Raw genomic sequence first — 21847 nt, forward strand, 5'->3', positions numbered from 1 at the left:
CATAGAATGTTGTGGAAATGCCAAAGTTTTGTCCTCCAAACTACGTTCCCAATACTTTTAAGCCTGAAAGTGCAAGAAAAATCCTGTCCCATTTTTTTGTTTGGAAAGTATCTTAACTGTGACTCTACCTTGCCACCAGAGTCACTTTCTTTCCTCATCCCAGTGGCTCCGTGTATCTTTTTGCTGGGTCTCTGGTGTTTAGAATCAACCCTGAATTTGGATGACACATTTTTCCAGCCTCTCGTTCACTGTGCTTTATAGCTTCCTGGAGCTCTGGAATGACTGTTCTCAAATTGAGGCGTTAATAGGAGTTTCTTCCTCATTCGTGGTCTGGCTGCTCATAAAACAAACCTGTAGTTCCCTGATGCCTGTGTTTCTGTTCCTCACTTGGATCGTTCGTTTTTGTCCCTTGTGGCATTTTTGTCCCTTATGGCATGCTTTCCAGCACATCATTCCTTTCACCCTCCACCCCCCCCAAACTAACACAATAGTGTCAGCAAGATAGTTTGAAATTTCTTTTTCACTCCTGATAGCTATTAGAAACTGAAAAAGTTTAAGAAAAACCACTTTTGAAAATTCTTAATTTTTTTCTTTGTATGAAAGTATCTGGAGGAAAAACTATATCCTTTCTGTAGCAGTAGTTGATGGCATCGTGGGTGTCTTCTAAAGCCTGACCTACAGTGTGGCCCGCAGGCCAAAGCATGGGCATCACCTGCGGCTGGGCAGACATGCAGAATCTCAGACCTCATCCTAGACCAACTGAGTCAGAATCTCTTTTTTTAACAAATAGAGATTCCCTGGGTGATTCATATGCCCATTACAGTTTGAGAAGCATTGTTGTAGAATAGTGGTTCTCCAACTTGCCTGTCCATTAGAATCACCTGGGAAGCTTTTTAAAACAAATGATGCCTGGCACCTACACTGAGAGATGCCGATTTGACTGGCCTGGGTTAAGGGCCAGGCATGACAACTGTTAAAAGCTCCCCACATAATCCTTGTTTGCTTATCCCAAGTTTGGGAACCACTGTTCTGGAGGCTTCTGGGGAGATGTTTTTCTTCATTAGATCATGTTGACCCCCAGAGGCGTTGGCCAGCGTGTTACAACCATGACCCGATGGTTCCAGGTGTTCTCTCCGTGTTGGTTGCCTTGATGGCGGGAAAGGCAGAGGTCAAGTACAATCCGGAAGTCATCCAGCCGCTCCAGATAGCTCAGCTCGTCACAGACCAGGGCTTTGAGGCAGCAGTCATGGAGGACTACGCAGGCTCAGTTGGTGAGATCGAGTTGATTGTAAGTACGATGGCTGTTTGCAGATGAGTTTCTGGTAGCAGATCATCTTTGTGATTGGTAAATTTCCCCCACCTTTGATATATCCTGTTTGTTGTTGTTGCTGGGTTTTTTGTTGTTTTCTTTTGAAGCCAACAACGACTCATTCACTTTGGGCAGGAAGGTCAGTCATATTAACAGTCACAGGAGGGATCCTGTGCATCTGGGCTGTCAGGAGGAAGCGGTGGTGACTCGCAGGAGTACAGGAGAAGGAGGAATTAAAAGCGATGGGCTGTCCTGTGCTGGGTGCTTTGGGGGAGGTTGAACATGAACACAGTCTTTCCGTGCTAAAGAGAAGCTGGCATACCTGCAGGTATCTTGAGGCAGACGAGGTGAGGCTGCGTCGTAGCAAGTGCCGTTCAAAGATGGAGCGGGCTTGTTTGTAGGGCACCCTCGGTCTGAGGCAAATGCCCAAGGTGGTGGTGGTTGCCAGTGTGGGCGGGGAGGTGTTGTTTCCCATCTGTCTGTTGTTACCAGCCGCACATGTCAACAAATCATTGAAAACATTGGGTGTGTCTGGTACCTAGAACATGCTGTGTTTGAAAGCACTTCTGTACACAGCTCTTTTTGTGTAAACAAAGAGTCTTAGGAGAACCCACAGAGAATTAGTAACACGCTTTACCCAGGTGAAAGAGTCTTCTACCCCCCGCAGTGCATGTGGTCTCTGCATCAGTGCTAAGTAAATGTTTGAGGGAAAGTGTTGAGGGCAGAGTGGCATGTGCGCTCCTGGAGAGTGGCCTTCCCTGTGGAGCAGGTCCTGTGCTCTGGCTGGGCCCCCCGGGAGTGGAGGGTGCTGCCCGGGCCAGCCAGGGAGAGGCGCAGGGTCCCCGCTGCACAGCTCTGGCTCCGCGTGTGGACCTCTCTGCTGCGCAGACTACTGTGTGGAAAATAAATACTGCAGGAGTGTTACTGGAAAAGGTGAAAAATTTTTTCAACAGTTTTATTGCAGTGTTCTTTTTTTAAAACTCTGCTGTATCAATAGTTATTTTGTCATCACATGTTCACAGATATTTTATGGAAACTCCTATATTTAGTATTCTAGGAAATGCTGACTACTGATGCTCACAAGAGTGAACTGTTTGATTTGCCTGGTGTAGTGATATACCCCAGCACTGGCACGGCACCCTGAGACTCGCTTTCTCACGTCAGGGTGCACAGCGTGACTTGGCAGAAGTGGCTTTGGCTTCGGCTGGGTTTGAATTCTGGCCCTGTCGCTGCAGGGACATTTCTTAGCTTGCTCTGGGGGAGGCTCACTTCATGCTGCAATCGGTGGCAGCTTGCAGCAGACTCTGGACTCTGCCCCTTGCTGGTCGTGCGACTTTGGACAAGTTTCTAAAACTGCAGTTTTGAGACCTACCTTGTGGGGTTGGTGTGAGCAGCACAGTGCCTGGGACAGTACCAGGCATGTTGCAAGTGCACAATAAATGCTACCTGTCATTATTATTATTATTATAAAAATAAAAGGAGAGCATAGAGGCACCATTGAACTATTTGGAGACTTGATAAAAAATTCTGTTAGTGCAGCAGGTAAGCGCCTAAGTTTGCCTGATGGTCCTCACTTTCCAGTCTTTTCCTTGGTCTCATGCCGAGTTGAATGCATGCTGACTACAGATGAGCTACCCTCGCATTCCAGATAGGATTTCTCTCATCTCTTTTGGTATTTATTCTGGGATCACTGATGCAAGTTTCACAGTGTAGCTCCAGTCATGTCATTCCATACTCACTGCCCCTTGGTGACTTGGCATTGAGTGCCGGCTTGGCAAAGTTTTCAGCTGGCTGCTCAAGGGCCTTCAGGCTGTGGACCTAACCAACACCACAACCTTCCTTCCTCTTCCTCCCGCATCCTCTGCCAGCCAGCCTGGCTGTTGGTCGTTGTCTGAGCACCTTGTGCTGTCACTGCCTTTTGTGTTTTCCAAGCTACTCCCTCTAGGGGTATCCTTACCTTCACCTGTCAACACCCTATCCACCCTTTGGGCCTCCGATCCGTCTCCTCCATCAGTCCCTTCCTAAGTCCTTTCGTCCTGTTGTTATTGACATCGCCAGCCATGGAGCCAGCAGAGCACTGAAGTAGGGAGGGTACAAGCAGCAGCTGCAGACCACATGCCAGCAACACTCGGGATTACAGAGAGTATTTCAGGAGTTCAGAGGGCTTTGCAGAGGTGCACATCCTTACCCTTTGGAGACAATTATTATCCCAGTATTGCTTATGAGATAACTGAAACAGGGGTGGAGAGTAGCTAATGAAAGCCCATCATTGTTAGAGCCAGAAGTCATGCCCTGGTCTGTTGTCATCTTCTTTGTGAGTGGCTGTCTCCTGTACCCGAGCTGGGGAAGAACCACTGTTTATGTCCCTGAAGCCACTAGGGGCACGATGAGAGTCTTGCACACGGGGTTTGGAGGTAGGGTCCAGAGACTCAAGAATGTCGCTGTAGAGGGGAAAAGGCTCATGGCTGCCTGTTACCCAGGCTCCCTGAAGTGCCTTTGATAACAGGCCCATCTTGATGTTAGGTCTGTGGGATTCTTGTCATCCTGTGTTGCAGATCACAGGGATGACCTGTGCCTCCTGTGTCCACAACATAGAGTCCAAGCTCACGAGGACAAATGGCATCACCTATGCCTCTGTGGCCCTTGCCACCAGCAAAGCCCTTGTTAAATTTGATCCGGAAATTATCGGTCCACGGGATATTATCAAAATCATTGAGGTAAGTCATTCATTAAAAAATTATACTCACCTTTTTAAAAATAGTAATATATAATCATTGAAGAAAAATGAAAAAAAATAGAGCTAGGCAGAAAGAAGAAACAAAAATCACCTCAAATCCTTCAAGTTTTCCCACAGAAATAAGCTCAATCATTTTAAATAAACTGTGAAGATAAGTAAATATTAAATAATCTGAGGGGAGATATCAGTGAATGGGTAAGAAAAAGGTGAGGAAAAGACATGATTGTTGTTTTAATTTCAGATAGTCCTTGAGAAATAGCAATATTGTCAAGATACTAGTACATAGGGTCCAATCGCCTAATTGTAATTTTTAAGTATTCTTTATGTCTGTACCAAGTATCTATAGACCAGAGAAATGTTGGCATTGCCTTTTCCCACTGTGGGAGGCCTCTCTTGTGGAGAGTTGGGTCATTTCTGTATTAGAAAATCAGAATCTTCACGCATGCCCTACCTTCTGCTCCCTCCCTCAGTTTGTCCATTTCCTTTTTAAAGTATATGCCAGAGCAGATGCGTAAGAGAGTGTGCATCAGAGCTGAATGGGTTAAGACAGTCAAAACTGAACGAGGTTAACCTGCAACAGCTAGTGGCAAGGATAAGTTTAGTGGGAACTACTACTTAATGCGCCTGCTTATGAAGTGAGACATCTTGTAGCAGGCTTCATATAATGTCCTTAATTTTCTCTTCATTTTATGTGGTGTGTGTGTATTTAAAGAGAGACTTTGGTGCATGGCCTAGTGGTGCTTTTTGACATGGAAATGTTGACACTGCTGCTGATTTAGGGCCTCACCCTTGGAGGCAGACATCACAGCTGTTTTACCAAATGATAGAAGATCCTCAGAGCGGTTAAGTGACTTTGCTCACTGGTACCCAGCACCTAGCACTCAAACCCAGACTTACGGTTTCAAGCTCAGCAGCCTTTCTGTTTCTCGTACACCACAAATATTAAAGAACGGTAGTGGTGTGGCATTGATGAAGCTAAGATGTCAGACTGATGCAGTCAGCAGTAAGGAGAGTGGTACCTTCAGACACGTCTCAGTTACCCTTTCTGAGCTCTAATACCCTCTCATGCCTCCGCCCGGCCCACGAGCTTGGCACGGCATCCTCTCTGTCCTCACGAGGCACAGTGCCAGCGTCTGGCCTCCATTCTTGCATCTCTGGGGCATCTTTTCCTGATGTATTTAGGCTGTTATTAGATGTGAAAAGATTTATCTTTAAACAATCTTAGATTCTCTTTCTCCCACCATAACTTTTAATTTTGGGATAAAAGTCCCAGCACCAGAGTTCTGGGGTCCCTCTATATTGTGCTGACTGACATTTCCTAACAGTTGTCCTGTATATATTCATAAAGAGTATCAGAGACTTAGTGATCAGATTAAAGTGGTGACGGAGGTACTTGAATCCATGAGAAAAGCACAAGGTTTAGGCGCAGTCTGTTGGGCCACAGCAGGAGCCACGTTGAGCTCCAGTGGGAAGAAGCCCGGGCTAGAAGTCTGGAGACTGGAGCTCTGATAACACTATGGCTTTGGGCACGGCCTTTAACCTCTGACCTTCAGCTTCCTCAGGCATGGAATGAAAGTATCTGATTATTAAGTGCTTGGGATTCTTTAACTCAAAAATTCTGAGTTTTTAAGTCAGCTTTGGGGCCTGATAAGCTTTGGGGCCTGACGCTATCGAGCCAGAACCCACTGACGTCTCTGCTGACAGAAGGAATAGGAATTCCCATTTGATGCCCTCTTCTTGGGGATGGTTCAGTCCCTAAGCATAGCAGGGGCCCGAACTTCTGAACAGGGTTCGCAGGGCAATTTGGGTAAAGAAGTTGTGAGAGGAAACCCACTATAGTCGTCTGAGGCACTTTTAGATTCTTTCTAATTTCCAAAGCTGTAAAGTACTTTCTGCCGATGCATGTTTTAACCAGGTACCCTCCTCCTTTATCCCCACCCTCTCTTTTAATAACAAGGAAATCGGCTTTCGTGCTTCCGTGGCCCAGAGAAACCCCAGCGCTCATCACTTGGACCACAAGATAGAAATAAAGCAGTAAGTAGAACCCAAAAGATGAATTGTAGCTCCTGTCCAAATGTCTTCCTCTCCCTGGGCCCTGCTCTGTGGCTCCTGCTTGCCGGTGTGCCTGCTGCCCTGGCTTCCCACGGTGCCTCCATCTGGGTTCGTGGCCTTCACCCTTGGAACCTTAACCCTTTAATACAGCACTGTCCAAAGGGAGTTTCTGCGATGGTGGCAGTGCTCTGTGTTTGCACTGTGCAGTGTGGAAGCCACTAGACACGTGTGCCTAGTGAACACTTGAAATGCAGCTAGTGTGACTATAGAGATGAATTTTTAGTCTTTATTTAATTTTAATTTAAATAACCACCTGTGGCAGGTGCTAACATTGAACAGTGCTTAGAGTGGGAGGGAGGAAAAGAGTGTAGATATTTTCAGACTTTATTTGCATGGGTTCTAGAACAAGAATTCGAGGACAGGCATCATGACTGAGTGGAAAGACAATGGCCTGGCAGCAGGAGACCTGGGTTCGTTCATTATTTCAGATGGTCACTTATTCTTTCAGTAAACTAAAGGTTGCTGTCATGTGCAGGGCACTGTGCCAGGTGCTGAGGATGCACAGGATGTCTTCCCACCTTAGAGGGGCTGGGAAAGAGTGAGTGAGCAACGACAGCAATGTTTCAGGCAGATTCTGGAAGGTCTAGGAAACCTCCAACCAGGGGGCTTAAGATCTAAGTTCAGAGAATGAGTGGAAGTTTGCAAGGCTAAAGGAGTCGGCGGGGCTGGGGGTTGACAGGCAGGGAATGAGGCTTGCTGATCGGCATGCTGGGCACAGGAGAGGCATCTGGGGGTCAATGGGTGGAACTGGGTGTCCAGAAGCCGTGGTCAGTGGCCTGAGAGCCTAGGACTTCAGCCTCACAGGCTACTGGTTTCCAGGCCGTGTTTAAGGTGCGTTAGAGGCTCTGCACCCTCTTGGTTGGAATTTCATGAATGCTGCAGCTAATGTGAGGCCACAGCTGGCAGCCATGACCCCTGATTTCAAGCTTTGGTGTTCATCAGGACAGCCGCACTCTTCTCACTGACTCTATTTTAAATAATTGTTTAAAAATTGAATATGTAAATAAGTTTACACTAATACAATGCTGCTTTTGTATATTTTTTTTCTTTGGGGTTTGTATACGATTGAATTTTGAACAAAGAGCTGTAGACAGCCATAGGCTAAGGATATTAGACCTCGTTCGGGTTGAATGTTCAGCTTCTGGGCCTCAGTTGCCTCACCTACGAATTGGAGATGACATATCAGCATGTACAGGCAGGGGCCAGGCCTAGACATCTCTGGGACATCTTTGCAGCGATGTGTGACCTTTAGATGTTCCCTCAGATGGCTGGTGTCAGGAAGTGATCCTTAGTTCCATTTTAGCCCTTGGTGGTCTGTCCTAGACATGTGACGAAGGCAAGTCTAAAAGCCTGATCCTCAGGAGGGGACCTGCCTGTAATCCAGGTGACAAGTGGTATCTAATCTATCTGTGTTGCTGCCTTTGCTTTCCAGGTGGAGGAAGTCCTTCCTGAGCAGCCTGGTGTTTGGTATTCCTGTTATGGGTTTAATGATCTATATGCTAATACCCAGCAACGAGCCACATGAATCTATGGTCCTGGACCACAACATCATTCCAGGACTGTCCATTCTAAATCTCATCTTCTTTATCTTGTGTACCTTTGTCCAGGTGCGTGTTAGAAAGACGGGCAGACCTCTGCCTACATGCCTGAGTGTGACCAGTGGATATTCTGCCTCTTAGGCCAAACACGGTCCTTTAGCTTGGTTTAAGTGACACTGTATTGCAGTTTTCCTGCCCTACCCAGGAAGCTGCTGCTTTTTTTTCCTGTCTTATGACCAGCTTGGGGGGGTGGAGGTGTCCTCCAGTGTAGGGGACTAAGAAGGTCTTGGTTTCACTGTCAGTTTCACAGTTGATTGCAGGTGATCAAAATTCTCCCTGCAATAGCAGCATTCTCCCTGCAAGAACTGGTGAACCTGTGTGTCACCAACTGGCATATTATTTAGCTTAATGTACCGTTGTTGTTAGAAGCAGCAGCTGGATCACCCTGGAACTCATGCTTCTATCTTGAAAGACGGAGATGTAGTCCTTACCTTTGAGGAAATTATAATTTGAAAGAGACAGACCTCAGGGAATGTCTCCTCTGGTGGTGATAGTAAGGAACTAGATGTGTGCCTGGTGGGAAGTGTGGCCTCTACGCATATATTTTGGAATATAAAACTAAACTCAATACTGTAACGTTTAGGAATATTTGGGGGCAAGCATTTATAGGCTGAATTTGTTTTTTTCTATATTTTTAAAATTGCAAATATAATGTACACTTCCTATAAACAAATTAAGCCATATTGAAGTGTGAAAAAGGGAAGATACTTTTACTAAATGCATCCTGCCCCAAGCCCAGTGCCATTCCACAGTGTTGCCATAGTATTATCAATAGCTGAGCATGCATCTTTCCAGATACTTATCTATACAGAGAAAATGCACACTTGTGTGTTTATCTATGTATTGTGTATATACGTGTTCACATAATACATGCAGACTTTTTAAACTAAAATGGTATATAAGATATACTGATGTGTAACTGGTTTTTTTACTTAACCATGTATTATGGACATCTTTTATGCCAGTGGTTTATAGATAGAGCACATTGTCTTCAGAGACTGCATAGCACTGTCCATAGTATAAGTGAATCATAATTTTTTCCACCATTTCACTATTCCTCTGTTAAAGGACATTTGCATTGTTTGCTCTGGGTTGCACTGTCCATAGTATAAGTGAATCATAATTTTTTCCACCATTTCACTATTCCTCTGTTAAAGGACATTTGCATTGTTTGCTCTGGGTTTAAAGCTCTCTCATGTTCTGGGTCATCCACTGCTGTGGCCAGTAGTCCTCTGAATCAGCAAGTGTGTTTCATAACCATCCATCACAGAGGGAAAAGTGATGTCAGCACTGTGCACACAGCTAGAGCTTTCCTTGTCTTGCAGCTCCTCGGTGGGTGGTACTTCTACGTTCAGGCCTACAAATCTTTGAGACACAGGTCAGCCAACATGGACGTGCTCATCGTCCTGGCCACAAGCATTGCCTACGCCTACTCTCTGGTCATCCTGGTGGTTGCAGTGGCCGAGAAGGCTGAGAGGAGCCCTGTGACGTTCTTCGACACCCCCCCTATGCTCTTCGTGTTCATCGCCCTGGGGCGGTGGCTGGAGCACGTGGCAAAGGTACCAGGAGCTTCAGGGTCAGGAAGGAGCTGCTCCTTTAGTAACACAAACCCCAGTTCCTCTGAACACTGTGTTTAGAATTACTAATTATATAGAATATAGGGACAGACTTAAAGAAATAGGAAACCTCCACATAATTAGGTGCTCTAGTCACTAATCTCCAAATTGGACGCTACTTCTGAAATCCCAGCTAATCTGGTTAATTATTATATTAAAACCTTTGTTCAGGTGTGTTGTGTAAAGGAAAGAATTCTGGCCTTCAGGTCAGAGCCCACATTATCTCTTCGTGCGTAGCTGAGTACATAGTTGTTAGTCTAGAAATCCACATCTCCACCTCAGGGTCACGCCATTTTTAACACCCTCCATTGACCCCAGCATTGAAATGTCCCCTATAAGAGAGTGCCACTCAGGCCCTAAAAGAAATTAGATTGAACCTAAAAGAAAGTGGTCAGTGGGCAGACTGGTATTTGTCTCCAATCTGAAATGTAATTCCTAGAATTCAGTTTCACAGGCAGTGACAATGTGTGGCAATGACACACATGGCTGCGGTGGGTAACGCCCACCCTGAAGAGCCTTCTGCTGTGCAGCGTGGCTGTGGTAGGCAGCTGCCTTTTCTCCAGCTGTTTCTCTCACACCTCTAATGCCAGGCTCTGGGTCTGGGCAGGTCAGCTTATGGTAGCTCTCACTTTACATTCTCGTCATTTCCTAGAGCAAAACCTCAGAAGCCCTTGCCAAACTCATGTCTCTCCAAGCCACAGAAGCCACCGTTGTGACCCTGGGTGAGGACAACTTAATCATCAGGTGGGTTGTCTTCATCAGAAGTCTTTGATGAGTTTACCTCAACCTGTGTGGTATGATTCAAACACCCACCACATAGCAACATTGCACTAGACCTTGTGAGGGCGAGCAGAGACACACTTGCAGTAGGACCCCTCCTCTCAATCCAGTTATAAAACAAGGCATTTAAATATGAAAAAGCAAGCAAGAGTTGGAGGAGGTGTCTGTATGCTAAATGGCAAATAAGAGGTGTAGATGACTAGTATGCCTGGAGCTTGGAAGAGGAAGGCTAATGGTGGTCGAGGAAAACTTCACAGAGAACATGGAACATGAACTGGGCCTTCCTTGCAAGATATGGATTCAGACGGGCAGAGAGATAAGGGCTTCAACTTGCCAAAAAGTAAAAATGGGAGGAGGGGTATTTATCTTCCTCATAAGGTTGCCTGATATTAGAAATAATAATCATTGTCTTTATTGCTGGAAACTCATATTGCATTTACTGTTTGCCAGACACTATTCTAACCTCTTTGTATTTCATCTAACCAAAGGGGGAATGAAAACTTTTATGGATGGGACTATTAATACCCTTATTTTGCAGACGAGGAGACTGAGGGTCAAATAGGCTAATCAAGTGGCCCAAGGTCACAGAGGTATTAAGTAGTGGAATTGGGATATTCCAGGCTGGTGGATCCAGAGTCCGTGTTTTTAATCCTTATACACATTGACCCTTAAAGCATATTTAATAACATGGAAATTTTTAGAAATTAAGGCTTCTGTATTTCCTTGGTTAGCCTCTTTTTTATATTCTGCACAATGGTTATTTCAGGCCTCCTTCACATTCCTAAATTCTCTCTGGCCCCACCACTTGCCCCTTTAGCCTGTGGTCTCACTTCTGACTCTGACAGTAGAAGCATTGAGATGGAAACCCACCAGTCCCCTGTCCCCTGTCACTCCGCCTGCTCAGCTGGCCTCCTCCCCACACCTCCCCGTCCTGCCCAGTGGAAGGAGGGGCGGCTGCTGGGGCCTCTGCTCAGGAGCCCTTCTCTGTTGGTTCTCTCTGTGGTCTTTGCTGATTCTTACCATCCAGTGTGATGTGGACTCCAAACCCTCTGGGTGTCAGAGACGATAGCCTCTGGCTCCCCCCCGCCGCCCATGCTCGTGCCCACTCATCAGTCTGTTACCGGAGCCAGTCTGCGTAATTGTGTCCTCCGAGACTGCGAGGGCTGGGGCAGCCCCTCTGCCTCCCCATGGGGCTGGCGGGCCTGGGCTGAGTAAAGGAACCAGTGAGGCCGCACAGGTGCACGGGAAGGTCATGAGGCACAGGCTGGCTGAGGCACAGGCTGGCTGTGGCACAGCACTGGTTTTGTTCCCGGTGCTGGATTTTAAGTAATAATCATAATTACAGTAGTGATAGCTGAGATTTGAGTCCTTGTGATGTACCAGGTACACTCCTCAGCACTGTACACAGATTGTCTAGTTTAATCCTGACAGCCGTCCGTGAGGTCGGTACTGTCATCATCCTGCTTTCGTCAGGAAGAGCCTAAGTTCAGTGAGGTGAGGTAACTTGCCCAGAGCCCCCAATAGTCACCATGCTATACCGTCCCCTCCCTGGGGCAGGGAGACCCTGCATGATGGAGCACTTGGCACTCTGGGCTCCCAAGGCCGGTGGTTCTGCAGTAGTCACTCACTTTGGCCTCTTAATCAATTAATGACATGAAAGTTCCTGAGGAGTGAACACGTTCAGACGGGGAGCAATGTTTGGACTCCCCTTTCCTCCAACTCGCCCTGCTAGATCTGCTTTTCAGTTGCAAGTGCCCTGCTGGCCACCGCTGGAACTGCTCCAGTGACTGAACACAGGGGACAGGCATCTGCCTGAAGGCACAAGCCAGCTGAAATGCCCGTGAAACGGGCCACACCTGTCATTACTCAGCTCCTTTCCAAGGATGCTGATTCATTTTTGGGCTGTGGGCACACTGGGCCGGAATACTGCCATCACTGCGTGGTGGGAACATTTTTAAGCTAGGAGCCAGAAGACAACAGTCATTCTGGCTTTTCCTCAGATGGGCTGTGTGCTCAGAGAGTGTCCAGTAATGCTTCATGCACAGTTCTGGGGTGGTCATTCCTATCTGCCCTCCTGACGGGGTACCTGGGGCCCATGGTCATCACACTCTGCTCTCCTAGGCCGAGGCCACTCCCTCTGCTGCCCGATGCGGCAGTCCAGGCCTCTCCTGAGGGGCTCGACCATTCTGTACTCTGAGGCATGTTGGGTACCGCCCCCCACCCCCCAGTCACCTCTGCCTCCAGCAGGGAACCTCCTACGCCTGGGCCTCTGCGTGTGCGGACAATCCGTGATGCCATCTGAAGGCCGCTGGCATTTCCTGAATAACTGGCTCCTTTAAGCCAAGCTCCCTCTCCCTCCCTTTGCTAGGACACGTGTCCGTTCTCTTTATCCTCAGTCTTGGGTGATGAGAGCATTTATAGGTGCAGTCAATCTGGCGCATTGTAATTTCTTCCCTTGCTGCTGCTGTTTATTCTCCTTCGTGGACTTTCTTTGCTCTCCCTATGCCTTAATTATGGATGCTCTTAGGGTTTGGGTGGTGGCCCCTTTGTATGTTACAGACTTGCTGGGACATCTTGTCTCCCCTATGTCTTCACTTAACAGCCTTGGGGAGCTCATTCCCAAACCCACCTCCAGATCCGGTGGGAACCCTTCTCTTGGGTGGCTCGCAAAGGCTCAGAGCCCCCTCCCCTTTCCCTCCAGATTCTCCCACCTCCCTGGTGCCTGTCCGTCTCAGGGGGTGCCGGCCTCACACCAGCTCCCTGGGCAGAGCCTGCACATCCTCTGCAGCCCCTCCCCTGCCTTCCCCCACACATCTGGGCTCCCTCCTCATGGCTCTAGCTCCTTGATCTCCAGGGCTGCCATCTGCTGCCCCCATGGCCCCCACACTCATCCAGGCCCCTGCAACCTACCCCTAAAGCACCAGAGCGATCTTCTCATTGCCGCCTGCTTGCAGCCTGTCTCCTTCTAAGCATTTCCACATTCAAATCAGTGATCTTTTAGAAGGCACAAATCTGATCACATTACTCTGTAGTGGAAAATCCTTCAATGACTCCCCATCAGTCCTGGCTCAGACCAAGCACTCTGTGACTTGCACGCGCCCAAGCTGGACCTGCTGTCAGATGTTAAGAAACTGGCTGCACACACGCACGTGCTTGGGCAGCACAGGGCTAGCACAGCCCGGCCCCCAGTCCCCCATGTTGAAATTTTCTGTTTCTTATAATTAGAGGGGAAACAAAATTACAAGTTTTATCTAGATCAGTGACCGTTGTTTTTTGCCTTATGTTTGCTAAGGAAGGTGAGTAGAGAAGGGGAGGTAAGCAAACTGCTGGCAGAAGCCTTAGACCTGAAGAAATACTGAGGAAAGCCCACCACTCAGCATCTGGGGGCGATATCAGCTTCTGAAGAACTGTGCTGGGAATTCGCCAGAAGGAGCCTTGCTAGCACCCATAAAGGGCTGCTCACTTTAAGCTGGTTAGAGTTAGAAAGATGTGTTTAATTTAGATCAAAGGAGAAATTCAAAGTTAGATTAAGCAGAGATTAGCATTCCTAAAGATTTCTTAGGCACCAGTTGGATTGTTGTGCCAATTTTCTGTAAGTCTCCCTGCAGAAGCAGACATTTTAAAACTGAGTAAGTTCTGCTGAGGGGAAAGGTCTGCCCTTTAGTCCTCAGGGTCTTTTTTTCCTAAAGTGAAGCGGCTGCTCCTGCTGCACACGTGGTGGCAGCTGGGATGAGAACTCTAGGTCATGCAGATGGAGCCTCAGCAGGGGTGTGAGCTGGACCTCTCCATCGCCGGAAGGCTTTAAATATAAGCTGAGAATATTCGTGGGTGATCGAGGTCCTTCCCTCTGGCTTACTGACCCACCCCAGCCACCAAACTGATTTTCACATACCTGCTCCCCGCACTGAAGGCTCCGTCTTTGAGAGCCGACTTTTCAGTATTCCATTTATTATGTTACTGCCATTACCGAATTCACTGTCTTAACTGCCCGTCTACGTCTCTGCTTTTAGCTTACCAGGCTGTGACCCCCCTGAGAGGAAGGCTGCACTTTGTCCTCTGTGTAACCCCAGCCTAGCCTGCTACCTGGGTCACAGAGGCCAATCAACAGTGAAAATGTCATTAATAAGAATCGCCAGCATTCTCTGGGCACTTACCATGTGTCAGGCACGGTGCTAAACACTTTACACGTGTCTCCTTTGATCCTGGAAACAAAATCGCCATTGTAGAAAGGAGGAAACGGTGGCTTTGAACCAGGCCTGTTTAACTCGGAGGCACCTGCTCTGGACCCCAGGTCACACTGCTGCCCGGGGACTCTCCCCAGCATCTTTAGGCTGACTCTGAGTCCCAGGCGGTCAGAGCTGGGTCTGATTTGCTCACCGTTGTCGTGATACCTGGTGTACAGTGGCCCACAGCGACGCGTGGTAAATCTTGGGGGCTTAGTCTTATCAAGCAGCCTTCATTCCTCAGTATTTGGCACCCCTTAGAACTGAAGACCTGGTTGGAAGCAGGGTGTGTTCACACTTTTGGAGGGGAGGTGGGAGCATGGTGCATGGAGCTTGGCCTTGGGAGACCAACAGGCCTCTAATCCTCACTACAGAGAACATTGCTGAACAATTTTTTAAAAGGAACTTGTGGATGCAAATATTTAACATACCTGTCTGTATATGCTGGTTACTAAGTTTTGTGTATTTATGCCTAGCAACATGTAAGAAAGTATGTTCAATTTTGTGCCTTTCTAAGAAGTCTTCAGATTTTTGCTCAGATAGGGGTAATATCACTTACCTCATATGGTTTTGGGAAGATTCAATGAAATAAAACATGTAAAAGTCTAGCATGGTACCTAGCACTCAGTAAATGTCTATTTTTTTCCCCAAATAAATAAGGTGGCTTTTGTCCCCATGACAATTTACATATAGTCTTTATAGAGTGAAAGGAAGGTATAGCTTAGCCCCAGGCCTGCTTTTCTGACTTTTTCACTATCTGCTCATGAGCCCGTGTTAAAATACAATGATTTCTATCTGGGCCATGTGGTGCTTCCAGAGAGGTGCTGTCCGGTGGCCCTCGGTCCCCCGATGCCTCCCTCCCCTCTCTCTCTCTCCAACATCTCTCTCTCTCTCTGCAGGGCCCTTCCCGCCAGTGTGCCGTTCACACACACACACACCATCCCCGCCTTGACCCCCCCCCCTTCTGCTCTGTTTCCCTGTTTCCTTTGACAACAAACCTTCATTAAAAACTTGACTTTAGCTGTGGTCCATATTTCCTCACCTCACATTCTCTCCACCCATTCCAGCTGGGCTTTTGACTCGAGCAGTTTCTGAAATTGTTTTGGCCAAAGCCACCAAATAGTCTCCATGTGCCCAAATCTAATCCTTGCTTTTTTAAAATCCTCATTTCAGCCTCACCAGCATTTCCCCCCTTTTCTGTTTCTTTGAATTTTTTTTCTTATTAATATATAACTGGCATGTACTGCGACACAGACCCCAAGTGTAGAGTGTGATGAATTTTTGCGTGTACTTGCCCCGTGGAGCCACTTGGCAGCCTTTGGTGGAGCTGGATGGGTGCTCCCATCTCCCGTCTCCCAGCTGTCTCATTTTCCTCCTGTGTCACTGGCTGGTCCTTCGGCTTCTGCTCAGCCTCCAGGTAGTGGAGTATCCCAGGGCTTAGTGCTAGGACCCTTTCTCTTTTCCCTTTAACTCTGGGGAAGCTCATACCATTTCATGGCTTTAAGCACCATCTGTTTGTGAAAACTCCCAGATTTGTACCTCTAGCTCTGACCTCTTCTCTCCACTGCAGACTCATATTTTCAGCCCCCAAGTTGACATTTCTACGTGGAAGTCAAATAGGCACCTTAAACCTGACATGTCCAATGAAGCTCTTCACACTGTCCCTTCCCTTCTCTTCCTTCACCCTCCCTCAGCTGCTTCTCCATGGTTGTCTCCATCTCATTAAATGATTTCTCTATCCACCCAGTTGCTCAAAATGAAAATGTGGGGCTCCTGTTTGATTGCTCTCTTGGCCCTCACATCGACTGCATTTTCACATGCTGTGGATGTGTGCGCTGGAAACAGCCTGCCTGTTTCTTCTCCACCTCCAGTCCAAGTCACCGCTGTCCTTCACAGGGGCTGCTGCAACAGCCTAGCTCTTCTCCTGGTTTTTGTCATTGCCCCTACTGGTCATTCTCATGCAGTGGCCAGAGTGATCACTTGAAAACGTGAATCGGATTGTGTCACTTTCCTGCTAAAAACCTCACATCCAAAGCCTATTCTTGGCTCTAGGAGAACCCGTCAAGATCTGGACTCCGCTTGCTTCTCTGACCTCACCTTGACCTTCACTTACTTCCTGCCAGCCATGCTTCCTTCTTGCTTCGCAAACACACACTTCCTGCCTGCCTTAGGCCTTTTTGTTTTCTCTCCCTTGAACTTTCTTTCCCCACATGTTGGACCTTCTTGTCAGTTAGGTCTCAGCTTAAATGTCATCTTCCAAGAGAAGCCCTCTAGTGACATTATCCTGGTTTAGTCCCATCCTAGCACTTATTTAATACCTGATACCATCTTGCTTGTGTGTTTCCACTGCAGAATTTGTCTTCTTGAGGGTCAGGATTTTGTTATGCTGTTCACAGCGGTATTCCCAGTACTTAAAACAGTGCCTGGCATTTAGTAGCTGCACAATAAATATTGATTCAATCTATAAGTGAACAGATTAAGTGAACGCTGTTGTCCATGTTAAAGCAAATGTAGTGTAACTAGCCCAACAGTTCGTCTAGAACCTGACCTGGGTGACAGTGCAAGAGGGTGAGCTGCTGTGAGTGTCTGGGTGTGTGACTTGAGTGGCATTTGTTGCAGAGAGGAGCAAGTCCCCATGGAGCTGGTGCAGCGGGGTGACATCATCAAGGTTGTCCCTGGGGGAAAGTTCCCAGTGGATGGGAAAGTCCTGGAAGGCAATACCATGGCTGACGAGTCCCTCATCACAGGTTAGGTGGCTTGTTTCCCTTTGGTGGACATCACAGCAGTTGCCAGGTCACAGGGATGCTGGATGGGACTGAGTGAGTGTTGGTTATCTCCTCTCTACCTCCAGGTGAAGCCATGCCAGTCACTAAGAAACCTGGAAGCACCGTGATCGCTGGGTCTATAAACGCACATGGCTCTGTGCTCATTAGAGCTACTCACGTGGGCAATGACACCACTTTGGCTCAGATTGTGAAGTTGGTGGAAGAGGCTCAGATGTCAAAGGTAATGAAGAAATTTAAAAAAACAGTGTCATTTCAGTTTCCCCATTTTAGAAATTATTTCAGGGGTTCCATAGAATCGGGCAATTTTATTGAGTAAAGATTGATTAGTAAACGAGGGAGGTCAGAATCCCAGTCTCTATCCACGCTTGTGGTGTTTCATTTCTTTGTAGGTTGTAATTTCCCATGGTCTTGATGTTTTATTTTCATAGGCACCCATTCAGCAACTGGCTGACCGGTTTAGTGGATATTTTGTCCCATTTATCATCGTCATTTCAACTTTGACGTTGGTGGTATGGATTGTAATCGGTTTTATCGATTTTGGTGTTGTTCAGAAATACTTTCCTGTAAGTTGAATGCCTTGGGCTATATGGTTGTTGTGTTTTAAATAATCTACTGCCATTAATCCTATTCATTTGTGTCTTAGACTCACTGAACTCTAATTATTCATTATGTTTTATTTGCTTGCTTCACTTATTGGCAACAAAATCTAAGCCAGGCTAGGATGGTCAGTCACTCCCCTTCTGCAGGTTCTTATTAAAGTTGCCGTTTGCTTTCTACTTAGATAATTTTCACAGACACCAACTGGCTCTCAGTTGTAGTGCTGACACTTGCAAGATGCATTATTGGCCGTTTTTGAGGTTATGAGGCATACATCATAGAAAATAGTTCACTTCGAATTTTCATGGCATGATAATTTAACAGATTTTAAGAAAATATATTTTTTGCTGTTTCCCCAAGTACCATTTTTGACCTCCCAACTTTCTAAGTAATGCTAATAGCTTTTTAATAATTAAATATTTGTTAAACATTTTAAGTGAGACAATGGAATATGCATTTTTGAGTTTAAAAAAAGTGGATGAAGAACAGTATCATAGGAAATACAATTTTTATCAAACTTCAAAAAAAAAAAAGTGGGAAATACAGTCTCTCCCTCAAGACTTATCTGCTTGAGAAGTAGGAACTATGTATGTCAATGATGCTCCACTGGGAGCTATGACAATTTTGGTTTCTGTGACTGGGGGAGGGGGATGCTGTTATACTTGCATCTGGTAGGTAGAGGCCAGGGTGCTGCTAAACATTCTACAGGGCACAGGACAGGCCCCTACAACAAAGGATTATCTGACCCCAAATGTCAGTCGTGTCAAGGTTGAAATCTTGATATACGTAAAAAGCTATATTACAGCTCAGAGTGGTATTTAAAGCTGCCCAACGAGAGAAACAGTGTTTTACCTTATCTCATACCTAGCCCTGCCTAATGCTTGTTTTACTTTAGAGCCCTCGAACAAGAAACTACAAATAGGGAATAGATAATTTTCTTCTTTTTAAAAAAATTCTGCCCATATTTAAAGATATGTCAAATGTTAGTGTGCATGTCATTTACTAAAATGTCATTTTCTCCCTCAAATTTCCTATCTTAAATTGAAAAATGTCCAAGTTAAGCACTTTGTGCCATCTAAGGGAAGCTCAGTGCTTTTCAGAGTAACCTATGAATGTGTTCCTAGAATTTGCCAGCGGCTATTCGTGGCCCCTGACCGCCTAACATTTCTGCTTTCAGCCCGTTTGGCATGTGGCCATGGGAAGGCTCAGTCTTAAACAAGTTAGAATATGTGGCTTTCTACTGTTGCATGCCTCTCCGTCTTACTTTGCCTTCTTTTGTTTTTATCTGCAAAATCAGGGAGGATGCTGGCAAATGAGGTACTGCATGTTCCTGTAAGATACTGTCATCACTCTGCTATACAAAAATCATTTGTAGGGAAGGGTTCCTGTTAACTTTAGAAATCTACCCAGTCTGATCACAATGCCAGGCGTTATTTTGACAAGAATTAGTTTTGTTTTTTTTTTTTTTTAATCCCATCATCTTTATTTCTACAAATCTTATCTTAAACAGGGGTCCTTCTATCTAAATACAACGGTTTCTGTGAAATTAAATAACCGTTTAATAAAATACTTTATTCTGGAATCCTGCCTTTCAAAATCAAAGAATAGAGTGTAGGGGGAAACTAAAGAGATTGTGGTCTGTATCCTTGATTTAGAAAATGTGCTTTTTACTGTAATTAAAATTTAAAAAATTACAAAATTAAAATTAATCTGTTGATTATACCAACAGCCACCGGCCATTTTAAAAAACAAACGAAGACAATTCAAACTCTCAGAATTCACCTAATAATACCAATATGTGCCACCAGCTATCTGGAAAAGTAGACCCATATTTTATCTGTTTGTTTTGGGTTTACAGAGAAAATAGTGAAAAATATAGCAAAGACAATAAAGATGACTCAGAATCACATTTCACATTCCCAAAAGTAATTGTGTTTACACTTTGGTGGACGTCTTTCCAGTACTGCTGAAAGGCTATATGCAGATGTAGATAGAGAATTTTACACGAATAAAATCACAGCACATGCCTTTTTGTACTTGCTTTTTAATTTCGCAGTGTTATGGTATCTCTCCATATTAGTAAGTATAGATACGTGTCATCATTCCAACAATTGCATAGTGTTCTGTTATACACACCATACTCAGTTTAATTAACTGATCTCCTGTTGGTTGTTTTTATTTTGCCATTACAAAAACAAAACAAAACACTGTGATAAATATCTTTGTATCTTTTTTCCCTTGTATGATTGTCACCTTAGGAGAAATTCTTTGGATGCCCATCATTTTTAAAGCTTTTGTAATTATGATAAAAATGGTAATGTAATAGTTACAATTTCTTAGATTAGATGCCTTTCCTATACCATGTTGTTGTTCCATACATGTGTTGTACTGTGTATGTTTATATGTGTTTGTATGTGTATTGCCTCATTTAATCCTTACAACAACCTGTGAGCTGGGTATTATCTCCGATTTGTATATGGGGAAACTGAGGCACAGAGAGGTGAAGCTAGTGTTAGAGCCAGGATGTGGGTTTACCTGGTCTGATGCCAGAGTCTGTGCTCTTTCCCCTGTGGAGGAGTTTTATGCGAGACTCTGCTCCTGTAGTGCCTCTTTGAGGAAAGCCTGTGGGATCAAGTTGGAAACTGGGATGTGCGACAGTCAAGTGAGCTCTGTTACTGGAGCAGTGCAAAATGCGATCGTGTTCCCTAAACCCAAGCTCACCCCACTGTCTCAGGCCCCGCCAGCCCGCTGAAATGTCCCTGTGTGTTGAGAATTCTGGGAGGTTCCTCACTGAACTCTCCACCCGCCTCTGCCTCTCTCCCCTTCTCAGAGCCCCTACAAGAATATCTCCCAGACGGAGGTGGTCATCCGGTTTGCCTTCCAGACGTCCATCACGGTGCTGTGCATCGCCTGCCCCTGCTCCCTGGGGCTGGCCACGCCCACGGCGGTCATGGTGGGCACCGGCGTGGCCGCCCAGAACGGCATCCTCATCAAGGGAGGCAAGCCCCTGGAGATGGCGCACAAGGTCAGAGTGGGCTCCACAGATCAGGGACTGAACTTCTCCTCCTCGTGTCCCCAGCGTCTAGCCTAGCACCTGCTCATTCAAAGCATTCAGAAGTTACTAGCTGAGTGAATAAATGAGGAGCTGGAAGAAAATCATTGAGTGAGAGAGAGAAACTGGAGATGAAGGTGTTGAGGGAGGGCCAGAGCACGAAGGCCTGAAGGTTTAGTGAGGGGTTCTGAACTTCCCTAAGGACGACAGGAGCCATGGAAGGCTGTGACGCGCCTGGGTGATGTGACCGGACTCCGTGTCAGTAGGATCATTGTGGCTGCAGAGTGAAGGAGGCAAGAATCACTGGAAGAAGATCAGTGAGTGGTGTTGAAGGAAGAGGCCGACACTCAGCGTCAGAAACAAAAAGCTGAAGCCATTGTTTGCTGATGAGGGAGAGCCGTGGGAATGGTCTGAACCGAGCAGCCTGCTGGCCCTAGTTAGGGCTCTCGGACGCGTGCAGGTCAGGGCTGGTGGACTTCCAGAAGCAAGGGCCCGGCTGGCCACGGCCATGGAAGTGCAGATGCTGAGTGTGGCTGCCGCTGTCAGACACGGGGGACTGGTGCAAACTGCCATTGACCAAGTGGGACAGACTTAAAACTGGCCCCGGGGGCAGGGGGGTGGGGGTTACTTGTCATTATGGCCACAGAATAGTCCTTTCCTTTCTTGAACTTGGAGTGTGAGGACTGTATTTTCGGTAGCTTTTGCACTTAGGCAGGCAAGAGAAAACAGTGCTTGGGCTCGGTGGGTAGCAGTCGACAGGGAGGCAGAGGACACCCCGGGTCCTGACTCCTGACCTGACAGGAGGGAGTCTGCAATGGTGTCACTGTCCAGGAGACAGTGCCACAGTGTCACCTGTACAGCCAAGTGAGAGTTCTGGCTTTACCTGGTCAAGGTTAAGCCACAGTGCGGGTGTTTTTGACTGGGCAGATGGGGAAACAGCTTCTTCAGAGCAGCAGTTGTTGAAGCCCTGCTGTAGACTGACTGCAGAGGGTTATGCTGAGAAGGTATGAAGGAGTATTGTTATCTGCCTGAGGCAG

At 46.6% G+C, this 21847-nt stretch overlaps 1 protein-coding gene across 3 annotated transcripts in view; it reads left to right on the forward strand.

Annotated features, from left to right (window-relative positions):
- The window catches only part of ATP7B (ATPase copper transporting beta), a 68182-nt gene that overhangs the window by 35696 nt on the left and 10639 nt on the right, over positions 1 to 21847 (forward strand). For 2 of the 3 annotated variants that reach the window (XM_045567297.1, XM_045567300.1), the window contains 10 exons: positions 1125 to 1288; positions 3865 to 4026; positions 6004 to 6080; positions 7591 to 7765; positions 9082 to 9315; positions 10025 to 10116; positions 16995 to 17122; positions 17227 to 17381; positions 17590 to 17724; positions 20589 to 20783. In XM_045567297.1, coding sequence (XP_045423253.1) covers positions 1125 to 1288; positions 3865 to 4026; positions 6004 to 6080; positions 7591 to 7765; positions 9082 to 9315; positions 10025 to 10116; positions 16995 to 17122; positions 17227 to 17381; positions 17590 to 17724; positions 20589 to 20783 — 1517 coding nt within the window. The remainder of the gene's footprint in view (positions 1 to 1124; positions 1289 to 3864; positions 4027 to 6003; positions 6081 to 7590; positions 7766 to 9081; positions 9316 to 10024; positions 10117 to 16994; positions 17123 to 17226; positions 17382 to 17589; positions 17725 to 20588; positions 20784 to 21847) is intronic. The other variant, XM_045567298.1, reaches the window with a different exon arrangement.

This window comes from Lemur catta, chromosome 13 (genome assembly GCF_020740605.2).
Source record: "Lemur catta isolate mLemCat1 chromosome 13, mLemCat1.pri, whole genome shotgun sequence".
Taxonomy (NCBI): domain Eukaryota; kingdom Metazoa; phylum Chordata; class Mammalia; order Primates; family Lemuridae; genus Lemur; species Lemur catta.